At 43.0% G+C, this 17,305-nt stretch overlaps 1 protein-coding gene and 1 long non-coding RNA gene across 12 annotated transcripts in view; one reads left to right on the plus strand and one right to left on the minus strand.

Moving 5' to 3' along the window:
• The window catches only part of NLK (nemo like kinase), a 132,052-nt gene extending 130,059 nt beyond the window's left edge, over window positions 1-1,993 (minus strand). For 6 of the 7 annotated variants that reach the window (XR_014079622.1, XR_014079623.1, XR_014079620.1 and 3 more), the window contains exon 1: window positions 284-1,935. Coding sequence is in view for 3 of the 7 variants with exons in the window: in XM_081580409.1 (XP_081436535.1) it covers window positions 284-741 (458 nt within the window). In the remaining 4 variants the exon portion in view is untranslated. Of the gene's footprint in view, window positions 1-283 lie in introns of all 7 variants that reach the window. The other variant, XM_081580410.1, reaches the window with a different exon arrangement.
• Window positions 789-2,821, plus strand: LOC145542160 (uncharacterized). Of its 5 annotated transcripts, none has more exons than XR_014079624.1 (6): window positions 789-917; window positions 1,005-1,125; window positions 1,342-1,483; window positions 1,786-2,035; window positions 2,215-2,421; window positions 2,580-2,821. It is a non-coding gene; the product is annotated as an uncharacterized LOC145542160 (long non-coding RNA). The 5 variants fall into 5 exon arrangements; XR_014079626.1 differs by having other exon boundaries at window positions 1,810-2,037; window positions 2,589-2,821; XR_014079625.1 differs by having other exon boundaries at window positions 1,810-2,035.
• The last annotated feature ends 14,484 nt before the right edge of the window (window positions 2,822-17,305 follow it).

The following is a 17,305-nucleotide window of genomic DNA, read 5'->3' on the forward strand; positions in this document are numbered from 1 at the left end:
CAGTGGCTTCCTTAGGTTCTACGCAGTAAGTTTGGTAGACAACAAACTTTTGTGAATTCCTCAACAGAGGGTGCTCCACCAAAACTGGCCAGGACTTCAAAGCTTAAGCCTAGACAGCCAATGTCATCAGGCCCCTTTTACCAGGTAATGAAGGGTGACTTCCTATAGTTGAGTTGAGCAGCTTGTTCCACTTGGGTCGACATGGAGAAAAACCATGAGAAAAGGCCTTGACCAGCAACCTTGAGAAGAAACCAGAAGTTGTGATTCTTCCTTGGATACTCACCAGACGACACCAAAGGCTCCATATCCAATAGGTCTATCCGGCTCAATATCCAGCTGCTGTTGTGGATGATGCGAGTGCTGATGATGGTGCGCCTTAACTGTGGCAGCTGCGGCAGCCTGTACCTGAGCTGGGGCTGCTGCAGCTGGTCCCGGAGCCTGACCCGGTGCCGGTGATGGGAAGTAAGGCTGCTGTTGCCCAGGGTTTAACATGGCTGCAGCTGCGGCCGCGGCCGCGGCTGCCGCAGCTGCCGAGGAGGTATGCTGCTGCACGGGGTGGACCGCAGCAGCCGACCCGGGATGAAGATGGTGCTGAGGGTGGTGGTGGTGGTGAAGGTGAGGAGGAGGGAGGTGTGGAAGGTGGTGGTGATGGTGGTGGTGGTGCCCTGCTGCTGCCGCAGATGTACCGCCATTGTAAGCCGCCATCATTTTTGCGTTGGCTCTTGCGCCACAAAGAGACATTCAAAAAAAAAAATGCCCTTTGATTGGAAAGCAAACTGGGTCAAGCTGTCATTTGGCCATTTAAAAATGAAGGAAAAAACCACTCACTCCACCTCCAAAAACATGGAGCGGAACTGGCTTTATGTCTTCATCAGTCAATCCAGACAAGTTAGAGGATCTTGGTGTTTAAGTTGGGGGTGAGCGTGTGTGGAAGGGTGTGGGTTGCCCCCCCCCCAAAAAAATAAAAGAAAAAGAAAAAGGAAAAAGGGACCCCTTCCCCCCAGGTTTCCTGCCACAAGTGGATACTAAAACTCCATCCTTAATTCGGGGGAGGTTCCAACTTTGAATGTGGGAATGAAGGCCAAACCTCCCGACCCCCTGAACTCCACACGCGAAAAGGATCAGGTAACACACCACCCTTGGAATCTTGTAAGAGGCTTGACTCATCTACCCCTTCCATTCCCACATCCTTTTCTAAACACCTACCACCTCCTCAAAAATGCAACTGAAAAAAATTCCACCACCCCAAAGTGAAAAGATGGGGGGAAATGTTCAGGGAAACCAGCTTTCCCCCCCCTCGAACTCTCAGGCCTTCCTACATCTCCCCCTACTCCTCGTCAGGTTGACCTGATTGGAGGGGGGGCGGGGGGACTAAACTTTCCCGAACAGAAAAGAGCCAGGGAAGGAGGCAAGAGGGACAGAGTGAGCAGAGAAGGCGACAGGGCAGGACAGAGAGGAGAAAGAGAACCCGGGCAAAGTGAAGGTAAGGAGGTGCGGGGAGGAATGAAAGAGAGGTGGGCAGCACTCGGACGCCGAGACAGAGGGAACCGCCCCGGGAGGAGGTTAGGGTCCCGGGGCCAAAGAATGGGAGCCCCGGGAGGCGGGCGGGGTGCCGTCGGAAGCGGACTGACTCCTGCCCCCGCCGCCGGCTGCTTCTGCTGAGGAGGGTTGGGGGGGAGAGCGGGTGGGTCCCCCCGCGCGACGGCCCCCGCAGGGCTCAAGGCTGCTCCGTCTCCCCCCCTCCCCCCCACCCGGCTTCCGTCCCCGCGGCCGCTTTCTCCTCAGCCGCTGTGGCCGCTTTCTCCTCAGCCGCCGCCTCCTCAGCCGCCGGTGCCGCCGCGGCCGGACTCACCTCCCCTAGCAAAGCCGGATAGAGCGGAGCCAGCGGCGGACACGCGCAACCAGCCGCCGAGGCCCCGCCCCCGCCTCACACTGACCGGCTGCCCCAGCCAATCCACGCCCACCTGTCCGCATCCGCCTCCAATCCTGGGCCGGCAGCTTCAGACAGGCGCACTGTTCGGCCAGTGGCGACAAGGTGTGGGTCTCCTGGGGAAATCCCGCCCCCGACCCAGGATGGGCAGATAGAAAAACCAATCAAAAGGCAGAATTGGGCCTGACCGACAAGGCCAAAAGCGAATTAAACACCAAGGATCTCCGTGACATTTTCTTTCGCCTCTCTCCTCTTTTCTTTTTCTTCTTTTATTTTTTTGGCAGGAGCAGGAAGCTGCGTGCTAATCCCGCCTGCAAAGGCTGGAAGAGAGGGGTGGAACGAAAGAACCAATCGTGAGCCGGGGAGCAAGAACAGAGCAACCAATCATTGGCTTGAAGAGGAAGTGGGCTGAGACTGGAACCAGATAGACGTTTGGTTTGACAAATGAAAAAGGAAATTGATTTCGGTCCCACCCTTCCGATCTCCTATAGGTCAGGATTGTGGAGAATCGCTGTCATATCAGCGACGACCTCCTCAAGGGGCGGGCCAACTAAAAGGGGGTGTGGTCTCAGGGAAGGGGGCGGGACCTAGAGGAAGAAGGCGGAGTCCAAATCATCCATTGATAGGAACTATCTACTATCCTTTTTAGAGACATCAGGTGTGGAGAAATAGGTGGCGCCAAGAAGGGATGTCGAGCTTCAGAGACTCAATCAAGGTTCCTCAACAGGGCGATCACAAAAGAAACTCAGTCGACTGATGGTTCATAACCTACAGCGGTCTTCCATGGCTAATCCTCTTAGTAGCAAAAAGACATTATTTCCAGTTTTCACAACTAAAACGCTCATGGAACAATAGGTCTATAGATATAATTAAAACAACAAAAATAATAAACCTAACCACAAAGACTGTAATTTTATCCCATACTTTCTAATAAATTCTAGTCATTGAAATTTTACTAAAATAAGCCTTTCACTTTCACAGAATCTCACTTATCTGAATCTACTTTTCTTTAAAAATATGAAATAATAAGCTTACAGAACCTTACCCTTACTAAAACTGTGCTCTCAGAAGCCTGGAAATCATCATTGATTTCTCTCTTGCCTGCCCACTCCTCCCCTTCTAATCAATCATCAAGTCTTAAACACTTCTGAACACTTAAACACATGGGCTTCCCTGGTGGCTTAGATGGTGAAGACTGTGCCCGCAATGCGGGAGACTCAGGTTCGACCCCTGGCTCGGGAAGACTCCCTGGAGAAGGGAACGACAACCCACTCCACTATTCTTGCCTTGAGAGTTCCATGGACAGAGGAGCCTGGCAGGCTAGAGTTCATGGGGTCGCAAAGAGTCAGACACAACTGAGTGACTAACCCTATCACTTTCTATCAAACACACACATACATACACACACCTTTCTCTGCAGTTACCATGGTATTACCTAAATGCATGCCACTAGCATCGTTAATTCGGAGAAGGCAATGGCACCCCACTCCAGTACTCTTGCCTGGAAAATCCCATGGACGGAGGAGCCTGGTAGGCTACAGTCCATGGGGTCGCTAAGAGTCGGACACGACTGAGCGACTTCACTTTCACTTTTCCCTTTCATGCACTGGAGAAAGAAATGGCAACCCACTCCAGTATTCTTGCCTGGAGAATCCTAGGGACGGCAGAGCCTGGTGAGCTGCTGTCTATGGGGTCGCACAGAGTCGGACACGACTGAAGCGACTTAGCATAGCATAGCATAGCATAGCATCTTTAATTACGATCTCCCTGTCTACAGGGCTTCCCTGGTGGCTCATCTGGTACAGAATCTGCCTGCAATGCGGGAGATCACAGGAACCTGGGTTCCATCTCTGGTTTGGGAAGATCCCCTGGAGAAGGGAATGGCTACCCACTCCAGTACTCTGGCCTGGGTCAAAAAGAGTCAGACACAACTGAGCAACTTTCACTTTCCCTACCTATAGGATAGCTCTTCTCTAATCCATCCTCCACTGAGAGCATTGCAATCTCTTAAAAACACAAGTCTGACCACACCCCTATTCTTGAAAAAGTCAGTAAGTCTAAATAGCCCAGCTGGATCTGGTTCCCGCCTCCCTTCACAACCTTATATACTCCAAACATTCTGAGTCTCTTTCAGTTCCTCAAATGGTTTGTTGCCTCCATGCATATCATCAGCTCCAAACACTCCCCACTCCCATTCTAACACACTTCAGGTCTTCACTTTTCTTTCTGAAAAGATTTCCCTAACCCTATGGTAGAATACGTGTTTCTGTTAAATATTTCCACGGCACTACATACCTCATACCACTGAGAACTGTTTATTTATTTATTTATTTTGAGAACTCTTTTAATTTTCGTTGTTTACTGAGTTTGACCAGGACAGGAAGCTCCTCTGTTCCACTCTGTGTTCCTTGAGCCTGGTTCCTTGAGCAGTGTCTAACAGGTGAAAGCAATAAAGATTTGTATGCATTTCTGAGAGCAGAAGTGGCTGCCAATCCAAGCTCTGCTATTCACTAGCTGTATGATTTGTGCAATTTAACTAACTTTAAAGTTCCTGACCATATATGTTCATTCTCTTTCAATCAGAATCTCGGAGTGGGGGGAGGGGGCAGGCATCTGTTTAATAAGCCTTCCAGGTAATTCTTACATGCACTAAAGTTTGAGAAGCACTGGCCTAGAGCAAAGGGGCTGTATTTAATAGTCTTTTTCAGGAAGGAGCTCTCAGTGTCTGGTGCAAGAGTTTTCAAAATGGTGTGTGCATACTCTTAAGTGGTGCACAAAATGCACCACTTTCTGGGCTCCAGAAAGAAGTTAGTACAACTTCTATTTCTGCTCTTTTTTTATTTCATCTTTTTAAAGCATCCATTTGGCCAATGTTTTATAATGTACATAATATACAGAGTAGTGTTCATGTATATTATGTATAAATAAACGTATGTAAATTGGAGATTTATGCTCCAAAAATTTATCAAAAGTATTGGGAAATCACTAAATCACCATTAGGTCATTTAGGTCAGCTCTGTCCAGTAGAAACATAATAAGGGTAACATAAAAATTTTTTAATGTTCAAGTAGTCACATTAAAAAGTGCTCTGTGATGACTTAAATGGGAAGGAAATCCAAAAAAAAAGGGGATGTATAATATGTATAGCTCATTCACTTTGCTATACAGTAGAAACTAGCACAACATTGTAAAGCAACTATACTCCAATAACAATTAATTTTTAAAAAGTTAAAAAAACTAATTCTCCTTGTAATTTAATATTTTTTATCTAACAACATATGCAAAATTTGTCATGTTAAATATATAATCAATGTAAAAAAAGATTGTGTATACATAAAAATAGATATCAATATAGATACTAAGTCTTTGAAATCTGGTGCATATTTTGCATTAATAGCACATCTCAACTGAATTAAAAATTCAATTTCTTCTGTCATACTGGTTACATTTCAAGTGCTCTGTAGCCTCATGTGGGGCTTCCCAGGTGGAGCAGTGATGAAGAATTTGCCTGCCAATGCAGGAAATGTAGGTTCGATCCCTACATTGGGAAGATCCCCTGGAAAGGGTAACCCACTCCACTATTCTTGCTGGAGAATCCCATGGACAGAGGAGCATGGCAGGCTGCAGTCCATGGGGTCACAAAGAGTTGGACACCACTGAGTAACTGAGCACACACACACAGCCTAATGTGGCTAGTTCAGTTCAGTTTAGTTCAGTTCAGTTGCTCAGTCGTGTCCGACTCTTTGCCACCCCATGAACCACAGCACGCCAGGCCTCCCTGTCCATCACCAACTCCCGGAGTCCCTCCAAACCCATGTCCATTGAGTCGGTGATGCCATCCAACCATCTCATCCTCTGTCGTCCCCTTCTCCTCCTGCCCTCAATCTTTGCCAGCATCAGGGTCTTTTCCAATGAGTCAGCTCTTCACATCAGGTGGCCAAAGTATTGGAGTTTCAGCTTCAACATCAGTCCTTCCAATGAACACCCAAGACTGATCTCCTTTAGGATGGACTGGTTGGATCTCCTCACAGTGCAAAGGACTCTCAAGAGTCTTCTCCAACACCACAGTTCAAAAGCATCAACTCTTCTGCGCTCAGCTTTCTTTATAGTCCAACTCTCACATCCATCATGTGGCTAGTGGTTATCTTATGAAACAGCACAGATCTAGATTATGGATTTGAATCCCTGCTCTGCCACCTACTAGCTGTATGATCTTGGGCAAATTCCCTAACCTGTCTTAGTCTGTATTTCCTTGTCCATAAAATAGAGAGGATCCCTGACTTCTCTAACTGCTGTGATGATTCAAATAGACAGTCATGGAATGCATAAGTCCAGGGCTTGCCTGGCTCCTCATGGGTGGCAGTAAGTGGAGTGGTTATTATTAGCATTATAATCCAAGGCAAAGTGTCCTATGTGTCAGATGAGAAACACATTTCGGTCACTGCTTAGTTCATGTCCCCAGCATTCCATCCATGTGGAGCCAGCCTGATGGACACTCAGTTTCCCTTAAACACATCACCAGACAGTACAATATCCAGCCCTATCCATCTCATTCCATTTTCAGGAGCTGAGCATGATGAACAAGAAGTCGGAAGTGACTCAGCAGGATAGCACTTAACGCCTAAAAAAGCAAGCAGGACATCAGAATGCATAAGCAGGAATAGAATGCGCAGGAAGTGGGAGGTGATCTTCCCTTTCTTCCAAGAACTGGCTCCCCTCATGAGTTGTGTGAGGAGGCTATGCGACTTTGGGCACTTTACATTTTTGAGCTTTAGTTTCTTCATCTGTTTTGAAGTAGAAAATAATATCTACTCTGAAGAGATACTGAGAGCATTAAATAGGGCCATGTATCAACATACGAAAGACCAAGCACAGTGCCTGACACAGATGAGCCACTCAATCAGGTAGCTTCCTTCCCACTTCTATGTTTTGTTTACTGATCAATTTTTTCCCCTGGTGTTTCCATTTCCAGTGCTCTTCAGAGAAGTGGGGTATGGTAAGAAGCTGGGACTAGGTAAGGCCAGACAAATCCAAGTTCATACATTGTCCAGGCCCCCTGAAGCCTTGGGCCTTTTTCCCCCAGAGCCAGGCTCCCACTCAAGTCAACAACATAGCTTAAGCCCCACGAAAGCTCCCTGCTCCCTTTCACATAGCTGACAACTTTAGCCTCATCTTACCCTTCTTTTTCTTTTAGGCCTGAGGTGAGATGTTCATCCCAACTCCAAACCTGAGGACCATACCTTACCCCTGACTCATGTCCTTGGCCAAGAGAACCAGGCAACGTCCAACACTTTTCTCCTTCCCAGGTTACTAAGTGATGAACATTTTATCTTAAAATTCGTTTTATTAAAAAGTTTTAAACTATGTGATAAAATTGCTATATTTAACAGTTGTAGGTGCCTTTTATCATTCTGACTTCTGAAATCAATAAATGAAAGTATAACTCACATGCACTGGACATACAATAAAATAAAGCATATTTCATAATGTTGTATGGAAATGTCCTATGGATTCATTTTCAGCTTGGACTCCAAATGTGACAAGATACTTCTCACTAAAAGGACAACAATGAGCCTTGTACAAAACTTTCACCTTCCCACTCCCAAGATATCAAGTTGCAGAGTTCAGCCTCCAGAATAGAATAAAAGTTGTCCTCCCTAAAAGCCCTAACTGAGCTTTCCTGATGGCTCAACAGTAAAGAATCCACTTGCAATGCAGGAGATGCAGGTTTGATCCCCGGTTCGGGAGGATCTGGTGGAGAAGAAAATGGCAACCCACTCCAGTATTCTTCCCTGGGACATCCTATGGACAGAGGAGCCTGGCGGGTTGCAAAGAGTCGGATACGACTTAGCGACTAAACAACAGCAAAAAAACCCTTAAAGACAGTGGTCCCAGGTTGGAAAGAGAGCTGCAGCCTTAAATACCCATTCCTAGAATAGCAGGTGAAATCAAGTTCTTCAAGAACCACACTGAGCACTGTGTAGGCAAAGAGGAAGGCTGATTTCCAGGCCTTGCTGCAAATTGGAATCACCTGGGGATCTTTAAAAATTACCGATGCCTGGCTTCAGTGGCGTGGTAGTAAATGTTTGCCACTCAAGTCTTGAGAAAGGAAGAGAAAAAAAAGTGATTTTTCAACCCATTTCCATGGTATAAAAACTTCCACCATGGTTGGTTTCAAGCTACCAATATGATTTTGCTGAAGGTGGACCTGGGAAGAGAGCCTCCTAAGGCATGTGGCAACTGACCACTGCCTGGTGTTCACTCTCATTTAACTGATATGGGATTTGGCCTGGGTATCAGTATTTTTAAAAGCTTCCCAGGAGATTTTAATGTGTGTGCAGCAAGCTTAGAACCACTGGGCTAAGGGGCCCCATAATAAAGACCCAGAGGCAAGAAATAGGCCACTTGACTGTCTTTCAGTAAAAAATGTAACTGACAACTCAATTGTAATAGTTGCCTTCTCATGTCAGTAGATTTTCTTCCTCTAGGCAATGCTCCACAGGAACTAAATCATTGGCAGAAGGTTGCTCAGCGGGCATGGTCTCAGGGCACAGGGTGGAGGTGTGGAGGGGAGGCTGGTGGGACCTCTGGCTGGTAGCCCTCTAAGGGCCAAGGTCCTTTCACCAATGTAATTGTCTGACTGGAGATTCCTGGTGGTGCTGGAAACACTGAAATTCTCCCTAAATGACACCCCTCCAGGGACGTCACAAGCCTTCTATTAAAACCATCTTTATTCTGACTTGATTTGCTTAATTCTTTATTGTTCCACTTTCAGCTGTGCTGACTGAGCCCTAGTCGTTTCGGTTGAAGTGTACCTAACTCTCCACAGGGAAGGTGAGGCAGGAATGGTGTTTTCTTCTAGAGATAGCTGACTGGGGCCCACTCTGGCTTCCCATAGCCCCTCGTGCTTAGTTCCGCCATGGTGCTTATCACACAGCGTTACAGATGTTTACTTGTCTGATGCTCTGGAAGCTCCCTAAGGGCGGAGACTGTGTTCCTATTTTTCTCCACATCTCCAGCGCTCCAAGTTGGTTCGTAAGCTGAAGTGAAATGAACTCATCCATCACATTATGAAGTATTTTTTATCTTATTTTTAAAAAACACAATTCACAAATAGATTCTTGTTTTAAAATTGTCAGTTTTCTATTTAAGAAAATTCTCCCTTAACACTTTTGTCTAGTCCTACTCTCCTCGGAGGTCACCACTATGCTCAGTTAAATGTGCATGCCAACTAGACTATTTTATGGACATTTACACACACACACACACACAATTAGAAATACATGGTTTTATTTTTATGTGTTTTAAAAATACGTGCTGGGCTTCCCTGCTGGCTCAGTGGTAAAGAATCTGCCTGCCAATGCAGGAGACAAGGGTTCAATCCCTGATCCAGAAGACCCTACATGCCAAGGAGCAGCTAAGCCCCTGCTCCACAACTATTGAGCCTGTGTTCTAAAGCCCGGAAGCTGCAGCTACCGAGCCCACGTGCCGCAACTACTGAAGCTCACACCTAGAGCCCGTGCTCCGCAACAAGAGACGCCACTGCCATGAAAAGCCTGAACACGGCAACTAGAGAGTAGCCCTGGCTCTCCTCAACTAGAGAAAAGCCCATGTAGCAATGAAGACCCAGAAGAGCCAATAATAAAAAAAAGAAATTTTATAAAATTTAAAAAATATGTGCTATTATACTACACATCTAGTCTTTATGTTAACACTTAACAATATGTTTTTGATATCTTTTCATAACAATATGCTTTCTCACTTAACAATATGTTTTTGATATCTTTTCATAATTATCTATTTATTGTTCTGTTTTGTTCTTTCAGCATGTTGTGTTCAAAAGGAGACCCTGAAACAAGGATTTAATCACAAGTACTTTATGTGAGAGGTGATCTCCGAAAATAGCAGTAGAGGGATAGAGAAGTGAGACAAGGAAGGGAAAGAAGCCAATGAAAGGTGTTTTATCAAACAAGTGATCACTGTGGGTAATCAGAGTTCAAATCCAGGGGGAACTCTGAGAATCAGTGTATGACCTGGGTGTGGAACCCTCTAACCAAAGAGAGCTGGGGCATTTATCCATCTGCTGCTGCTGCTAAGTCGCTTCAGTCGTGTCCGACTCTGTGCGACCCCATAGACGGCAGCCCACCAGGCTCCCCCGTCCCTGGGATTCTCCAGGCAAGAACACTGGAGTGGGTTGCCATTTCCTTCTCCAATGCATGAAAGGGGAAAGTAAAGTGAAGTCGCTCCGTCGTGTCCGACTCTTAGTGACCCCATGGACTGCTGCCTACCATTTATCCATCACCTCCCATCTACTATTGGTTAAGGGCTGTTTCAGAGAGGGATTAATTTCTCCATACTTTTGACTTGTCATACACCTGGGCAGAGAGTGCTCTGGTGACCAAAGTCCTCAGACAACTGGTGCAGATGCTAGCAGTCGAAAGTCTATGGGTATAACAGAAACATCATAAATCCCAGGTTCTACAGATAGAGTGGGCTTCTATGGTAAAGAGTGGCTCAGTGGTAAAGAATCTGCCTGCCAATGCAGGAGACGTGGGTTCGATCCGTGGGTCAGGAAGATCCCCTGCAGGAGGAAATTGTCAACCCACTCCGGTATTCTTGCCTGAAAAATCCCATGGGCAGAGGAGTCTGGTGGGCCACAGTCTAAGGGGTAACAAAGAGTTGTACATGACAACACAGGTGGATAGAGCACTGACAAGGTCTACTATGGAGCAGGGGTGCCTTACTTTATTATATCATTCCCCATTTAAGTTGTTACCTTTTTTATCTTTTACAAACAAGGCTTCCACAAGTGTTCCCATTCATGCTGCTTACACACATGCAAATATTTCTTTAGGATAGATGCCTGCAAGTAGGTCCATCCATCACACAATGTTTCTATTTTTACTTTCCCAGGTGAGAGAAAGCCTACTGCGATCCACTCTGAACGCCAGGCTGCCAGAGTATGAATGTCCTCTCTACCATATCTTTCAACCTGCCCTTTCAGGAATTTTCCCATGATTGAAGTGATGGGGGCATCTAATGACTTTCCTAGAGCATTGGTTGGGATTCCTGTGGCCTCACCCTTTTCCTCCACAGGCATCCCTATGACTTTACTTTTGTCTTCTGCCTCCAAAACCTATTTCTTCTGGTATATTTAAGATTGTAAGTTGTCCTCTAGTAATAAAAATCAAATTTTGGAGCAAATGCTTCTATTTGGTCTGATACTTCTCCTCTATTTACCCGCCTAGACCAGCCATCATTTCCAAATAAGGAGCACTTGTTTACAACCTGAGACAGCATCTGGGCAATCCTTTTTATACAGTATCTAGTACAAAGTCCGGAGAAGGCAATGGCAACCCAGTCCAGTACTCTTGCCTGGAAAATCCCATGGATGGAGGAGCCTGGTGGGCCGCAGTCCATGGGGTCGCTACGAGTCAGACATGACTGAGCGACTTCACTCACTTTTCACTTTCATGCATTGGAGAAGGAAATGGCTACCCACTCCAGTGTTCTTGCCTGGATAATCCCGGGGACAGGGGAGCCTGGTAGGCTGCCGTCTATGGAGTCGCACAGAGTCGGACATGACTGAAGCGACTTAGCAGTAGCAGCAGCAGAACAAAGTCACACTTAGGACTTAATAAAAATTTTCAATTCAAAAAAATCAATTTAAATTTTTACTTTTTATATCCATTATTGATCTGTAGTGTACATGAAATAAATATTTTAACTTCAATGAATTTTGACAAACATACATAGTGACACCATGTAATCACTACCCCAATCAAAATACAGAACATTTCTATCTTTGTCCCTTTCCAGTCAATCTTTCCACCCTTGACCCAAGAAAAGACTTTTTTTTTTTGCTTCTCATCCCTATAGATTAGTTTTGCCTGTTCTACAACTTCATATAAATTGAATTATACAGAATTTACTCACATATAAGTATTCTCTCACTCAAAATGTTTTTGAGATTCACCCATTTTGTTGCATGTATGAATCGATCCTTTTATTATTATTATTATTGAGTATTATTCCATTTCATTGGTGGACCACATGATTTGCTTATCAGTTTATTTCATCAGCTGATGAACTTTGGGGTTATTCCCAGCTTTGGGCAATTATAAATAAAACTGCTATAAATTTCTGTGTATAGATTTTTGTGTAGACATATTTTTTCATTTCTGTTGAGTGAAGACCTAGAAATAGGATTGCTGGATCATAATGTAAGTGTATGTTTACTTTTATAAGACACAGTCAACTATTTTCAAAGTTATTGTAACATTTTACTTTTTCACCTGCAAAGAATGACAGTCCCAGTTGCTCATTCTCACCAACACTTGGGACCAAAATCTTCTTAATTTTAGCCATTCTAATAGATGCATGGTGATAGCATCTTGTGGTCTTAATTTGCATTTCCCTTCTTACTAATGATGGTAAACATGTTTTCATATTCTCATTGGTTATTTCTATATAACTTTTTTGGTGAAGTGCCCATTTGAAAAGTTGAGGGTAGATATCCTTTACATATTCTGTATACAAATCTTTTGTTGTATATATGTATTGTGAATATTTTACCCCAGTCTACAGATTTCCTTTCAACTTTTCTTAACAGTGTTTTTGATGAATAGCAATTTTAAATTTTGATAAAGTTCAGTTCATCCATTTTTTTCTTGTATGGCTTGGGTTTTGGCATCCTGTCTGAATGCCAAAAATCTTAAGATTTTTGCCTAACTTAAGGCCATAGGATTTTTTCTTATGTTTTTATCATTTACATTTAAGTCTATGATTCACTTAGAGTTTATTTTTGCATGTGATGTGAGGTAAAGATCAAGGGTTTTTGAGGGGGGTGGTCCCCCTTCTTTGGATATCTGGTTGTTCCAGCATCATTTGTTGAAAAGACTATCTTTTCTCCATTGAATTACCTTAGTACCTTTGTTAAAAGATAATTTTACCAAATATGTGTAGGTCTATTTCTGGAAACTCTATCCTATTTCATGGAACTGTGTGTCTGTCCTTATGCCAATACCATATTGTCTTGGTTAATATAGATTTAAATTTACATCTTGTAACCAGTTAATTTAAATCTCCAATTTGGTTCTTTTTTTCCAAGATTATTTTGTTTATTCTTGGACAGTTGCATGTTCACAAAGATTTTGAAATCACCTTGTCAAATTCTAGCCAAAAAAAAAAAAAAAATCAGAGCCTTCAAGGATTTTGATTGGTATTTCATTGAGTTCATAGTTCAATTTGAAGAAAATTGACATCTTAACAACGCTGAGTCTTCCAACTCATGAACACAGTATATCTCTGTTTATTTAGGTTTTCTTTAATTTTCCCAACCAATGCTTTATACTTTTCAGTGTATAGGTCATTAACATATTTTTTAAAATTTATCTGGTAGTATTTCAACATTTTCAGTATTATTGTAAATGGCACTGGTTTTTTAATTTCATTTTCCACTGGCTCATTTCTGCTATATAGAAATATAATTGATTTTTTATAGTGACTTTGTACTCTTTGGCCATGCTAAATTCATTTATTAGTTGTAGTAGATTTTTGTTCTAGATCTTTGAAGATTCGCTAATCTTATTAATCTACAAATAAAAAGAGTTTTATGTCTTCCTTTCTAATATGTTGGCCTTTTGTTTATTTTTCTTGCCTTATTGCACTAGCAAGGACCTCCAATGAACTGTTTAATAGAAATGGTGAGAATAAAATTCCTTGTCTTGTTCTCAGTCCTAAGAAGCAATCTTCTAACATTCAGTCTTTCAGCATTAAGTATGATGCTATAAGTAGCTTTTTTAATAGATGCTCTTTGTCAAGTCCAAGAAGTTTCCCTCTAGTTTTAACCAGTGAGTATTTTTAATCTCATTGTTTACATTTCACCATGCTAAAAGTTGTCAGAACTCTAGGTCTTGGCTCTGTTTTCTCTGGTAGTATTATGTAGACAGTGTGGCTTTGGAATCAAATAGATTTGAACTCTGCCACTTTCCAGCTATATGAGCTTATTTAAGCTTTCTATCTTCTTCTCAATCTCCTCACTTGTATAAAGATGGCTGATTGATTTTCCAAGTTTATTGTGAATGATTTTTGGTTTCTTTGCATATATCTGGCACAAAGTAAACGCTCAAAAACTTTATTACCCTCTCTTATTCCCTTGCCTTCTTTTAGTAATACATTTTTGACTTTATAATGACACTTATGATGTCTACCTAAATTTCACAGTAGGGTATTTAAAAATGAGTATTGGTCACAGAGGAAGGTCAAGATCTCATCAGTGAATAACAATTTCATGGTTCACCATAACATGTGACATCAAATTAGGTGCTTCCTTCTGCTGACTGCAGAGTCCATAATTATTCCCAAGCTAAGATTTTCTGGGATTAACATGTTGTCCCAACCAGTACAAAAACAAATGCACTGTTGCAAATGCTACCTAATTATATCATGTTCACTTCTTTTAGTAGAATATCCAGAAAGGATGATTCACAAGTCTTGGCTCCAATTCAGATGCACAGAGAAACTTTATTGTTAGTCCATACACATGCCTTTCTGGCCTGGAATTCTCCTGCTCTGAACACAGCAGGAGCCAAGGATACTAGGGCAAACAGTGTTATAACTCCCAGAGCTGTGATTCCAAATGCCACTCCCAGAGCAAATGCCTGATGAAGTGTTTCACACAGATCTCTGTAGAACAAGAGATACAAGGTTGATTTGTGAGTTCTTCATAGAACTAAATGTGCTGTTCCTTATTCTGATATTCTCTCTCTCCTATCTTTTTGGTGTGAAAAGGATGATAGCTATTTATTATCCTTATTTGTTGTTTTATGATGATAGTTGTTTATTATTCTTATATGGTAAAATAAGTTAGCAAAATTATCTTAATCTATTGCATACCACCAATTAAAAACATAAGTTACTGGTCTGCCTGAGAAATAGCAGAGTATATTTTCCAGGAGAATCTCAGTATGCCTAGATTTGTGTCATGATAACAGATTATATATCACCATTATTACTTAGGGAAACTATGGATTTGCTCGGAGTCACTTAAAATTCCAGCCTTTATCCTCTAACCAGGAGTGTCCACCCCCAGTGACAAAACTGGGAGAGTCCGGAGGCAGAGGGCCTGTGATGCTCTACTGGATCGAGGTCAGCCTTGCCTGACCTGAAGAAAGTGTAACTGTCAATTTTGTGTCTCTAAACAGGTAGATATATTGGATAAGTTGAAAAAATAAATGAACAAATGTCAAGAGAAAGGGCCCACAACAACATGTTGAGTATTTGGGGGGAACCCAGAGTTCATGGGGAGCCTGCTGTAGGGCAGAGAGAAGAATCACGAGTAAGAAGAAGCTCAGCCAACTTGGCTGAGGCTTAACCTTATAAGCCTCTGTTTCCATAGCTGCTAAGTGGAAATGATCACCCTGCCTTGTCTCTCTGGAGTGTTTGCTTGTGGATTGAATGATAATGGATAGGAAAGTGCTTTGCAAACTACAACGTCCCAGACAAATTTAAGAAATGACTCTCTCTTACTTTGTTGACAGTTGAGAAGGCAATATTTCTAGACATATGACACAGCTCCAAGCAAATGCTTTACTGAGAAGAGATGATGGAAATGTACATGGCCTGTAGGCTAAATACTGTCAGAACGTGTTATCACCAAATAAATCTGGAGAATCGTCTTTTTAATGCCATACTTGCAAACCTAGTAACTAGGTAGAGAGGCTCAGCTCTGGTGAGATGCTGGATGCAAACCAGGGTCTGGGGCTCACACACACACACAAAAAAAACAGGGTCTCTGTCAGCTGCCTATGCCTCCATATTCTAGATAAACTTCTCAGAACACATTTGGGCTACAAAAATATGCTAGTGTAATTTAAGAAGACATTTTATCTGAAGACCTAACCTTGTACAAGCAGATTTTTCAAACAACAATAAATTATTTTAATTGCCCTAAAGTCTGTGCTGTTAGAATGTACTCATACCACAGTCTGTTCTTTAATAACAGGTATGATTTATTAAGTGCTACCTATTTAGGAGGATTCTTTTAAGTTCTTCAATATATTCTCATTTAATGCTCCCAACAGACTTCTGAAGAAGGTATTATCAATATCTCCATTTTCGAGATGAGGAAACTCAAGCAAGTACCTTACCCAAGGTCATGACTTAATTAGTGATGGAGATTGGATTTGGACAAGGCAGTCTCTTCCCAGGTTTAACCTATACTACTCTTCTGTTTTTATCTTACATGTGCTTTATTCCAGACACTGGACCATAAGCTACAGGGATTAACAAAAACTAATCTATGCCCTTGAAAACACTCAACCTGGTAGGGAGGTTGCTGTTCAGTCACTCAGTTGTGTCTGACTATTTGCGACCCCACGGACTGCAGCACATCAGGCCCCCTGTACTCTACTATCTCCTGGAGTTTGCTCCAATTCAAGTCCAGTGAGTCTGTGATGCCATCCAACCATTATCCTCTGTCACTCCCTTCTCCTCCTGCCCTCAATCTTTCCAGTATTGGGGTCTTTTCCAATGAGTTGGCTCTTCGCATCAGGTGGCCAAAGTATTGGAGCTTCAGCTTCAGCAACAGTTCTCCCAGTGAATATTCAGGCTTGATTTCCTTTGGGATAGACTGGTGTGATCTCCTTGCTGTCCAAGAGACTCTCAAGAGTCTTCTCCAGCACCACAGTTTGAAAGCATCAATTCTTTGGCGCTCAGTCTTCTTTATGGTCCAACTCTCACATCTGTACATAACTACTGGAAAAACCATAGCCTTGACTTGACTCCACAAAACCTTTGTGGAGAAGTGTAAGTACTACAATAGACATCCTTATCCCTCTCCCCTTATCTGTTCCCCTCCATAGACTCCTCTATTGCCATCTAATAAGCTACGTATTTGCTAGTTTATTATCCGTCTCCTGCTAAAACTATAAACTCCATGAGGGCAGGGATTTTGTTCTATTCACTGCTGTTTCCTAGTATCTAGAGGAATCCCTGTCAAGTAAATCTACTTAGAAGCTGCTTTCAAGGCACTGGAGTAAAAATTAAGTAAAAATGAACAATAGATGTCACAAAATATCATATGACTCTTTCTTGATGATCTGGACTGATAGATCTTTGTAAAATGAGGTGTGCTGAAAGTTTAAGGGAGAAGAAAGAACATCAGCTAGAACTTAGGCAGTGAAGTTGTCCTTTAAATATCCTGGTGTTTGATGTGTATATCCATATACACTCCATTCCCTCTCCCGATCTCCCTCATTGCCTCCAGCCACATTGAGTGGATTGTCCTTTTCCATAAGTTGACATACCTTCACACATTCTGTGCCCTGTCTTACGGGGTCCTTCCACTGTATCCCCCTGCCTCTTGCCTTCACT

This window comes from Giraffa tippelskirchi, chromosome 3, assembly GCF_054371585.1.
Source record: "Giraffa tippelskirchi isolate mGirTip1 chromosome 3, T2T-mGirTip1v1.2.pri, whole genome shotgun sequence".
Taxonomy (NCBI): domain Eukaryota; kingdom Metazoa; phylum Chordata; class Mammalia; order Artiodactyla; family Giraffidae; genus Giraffa; species Giraffa tippelskirchi.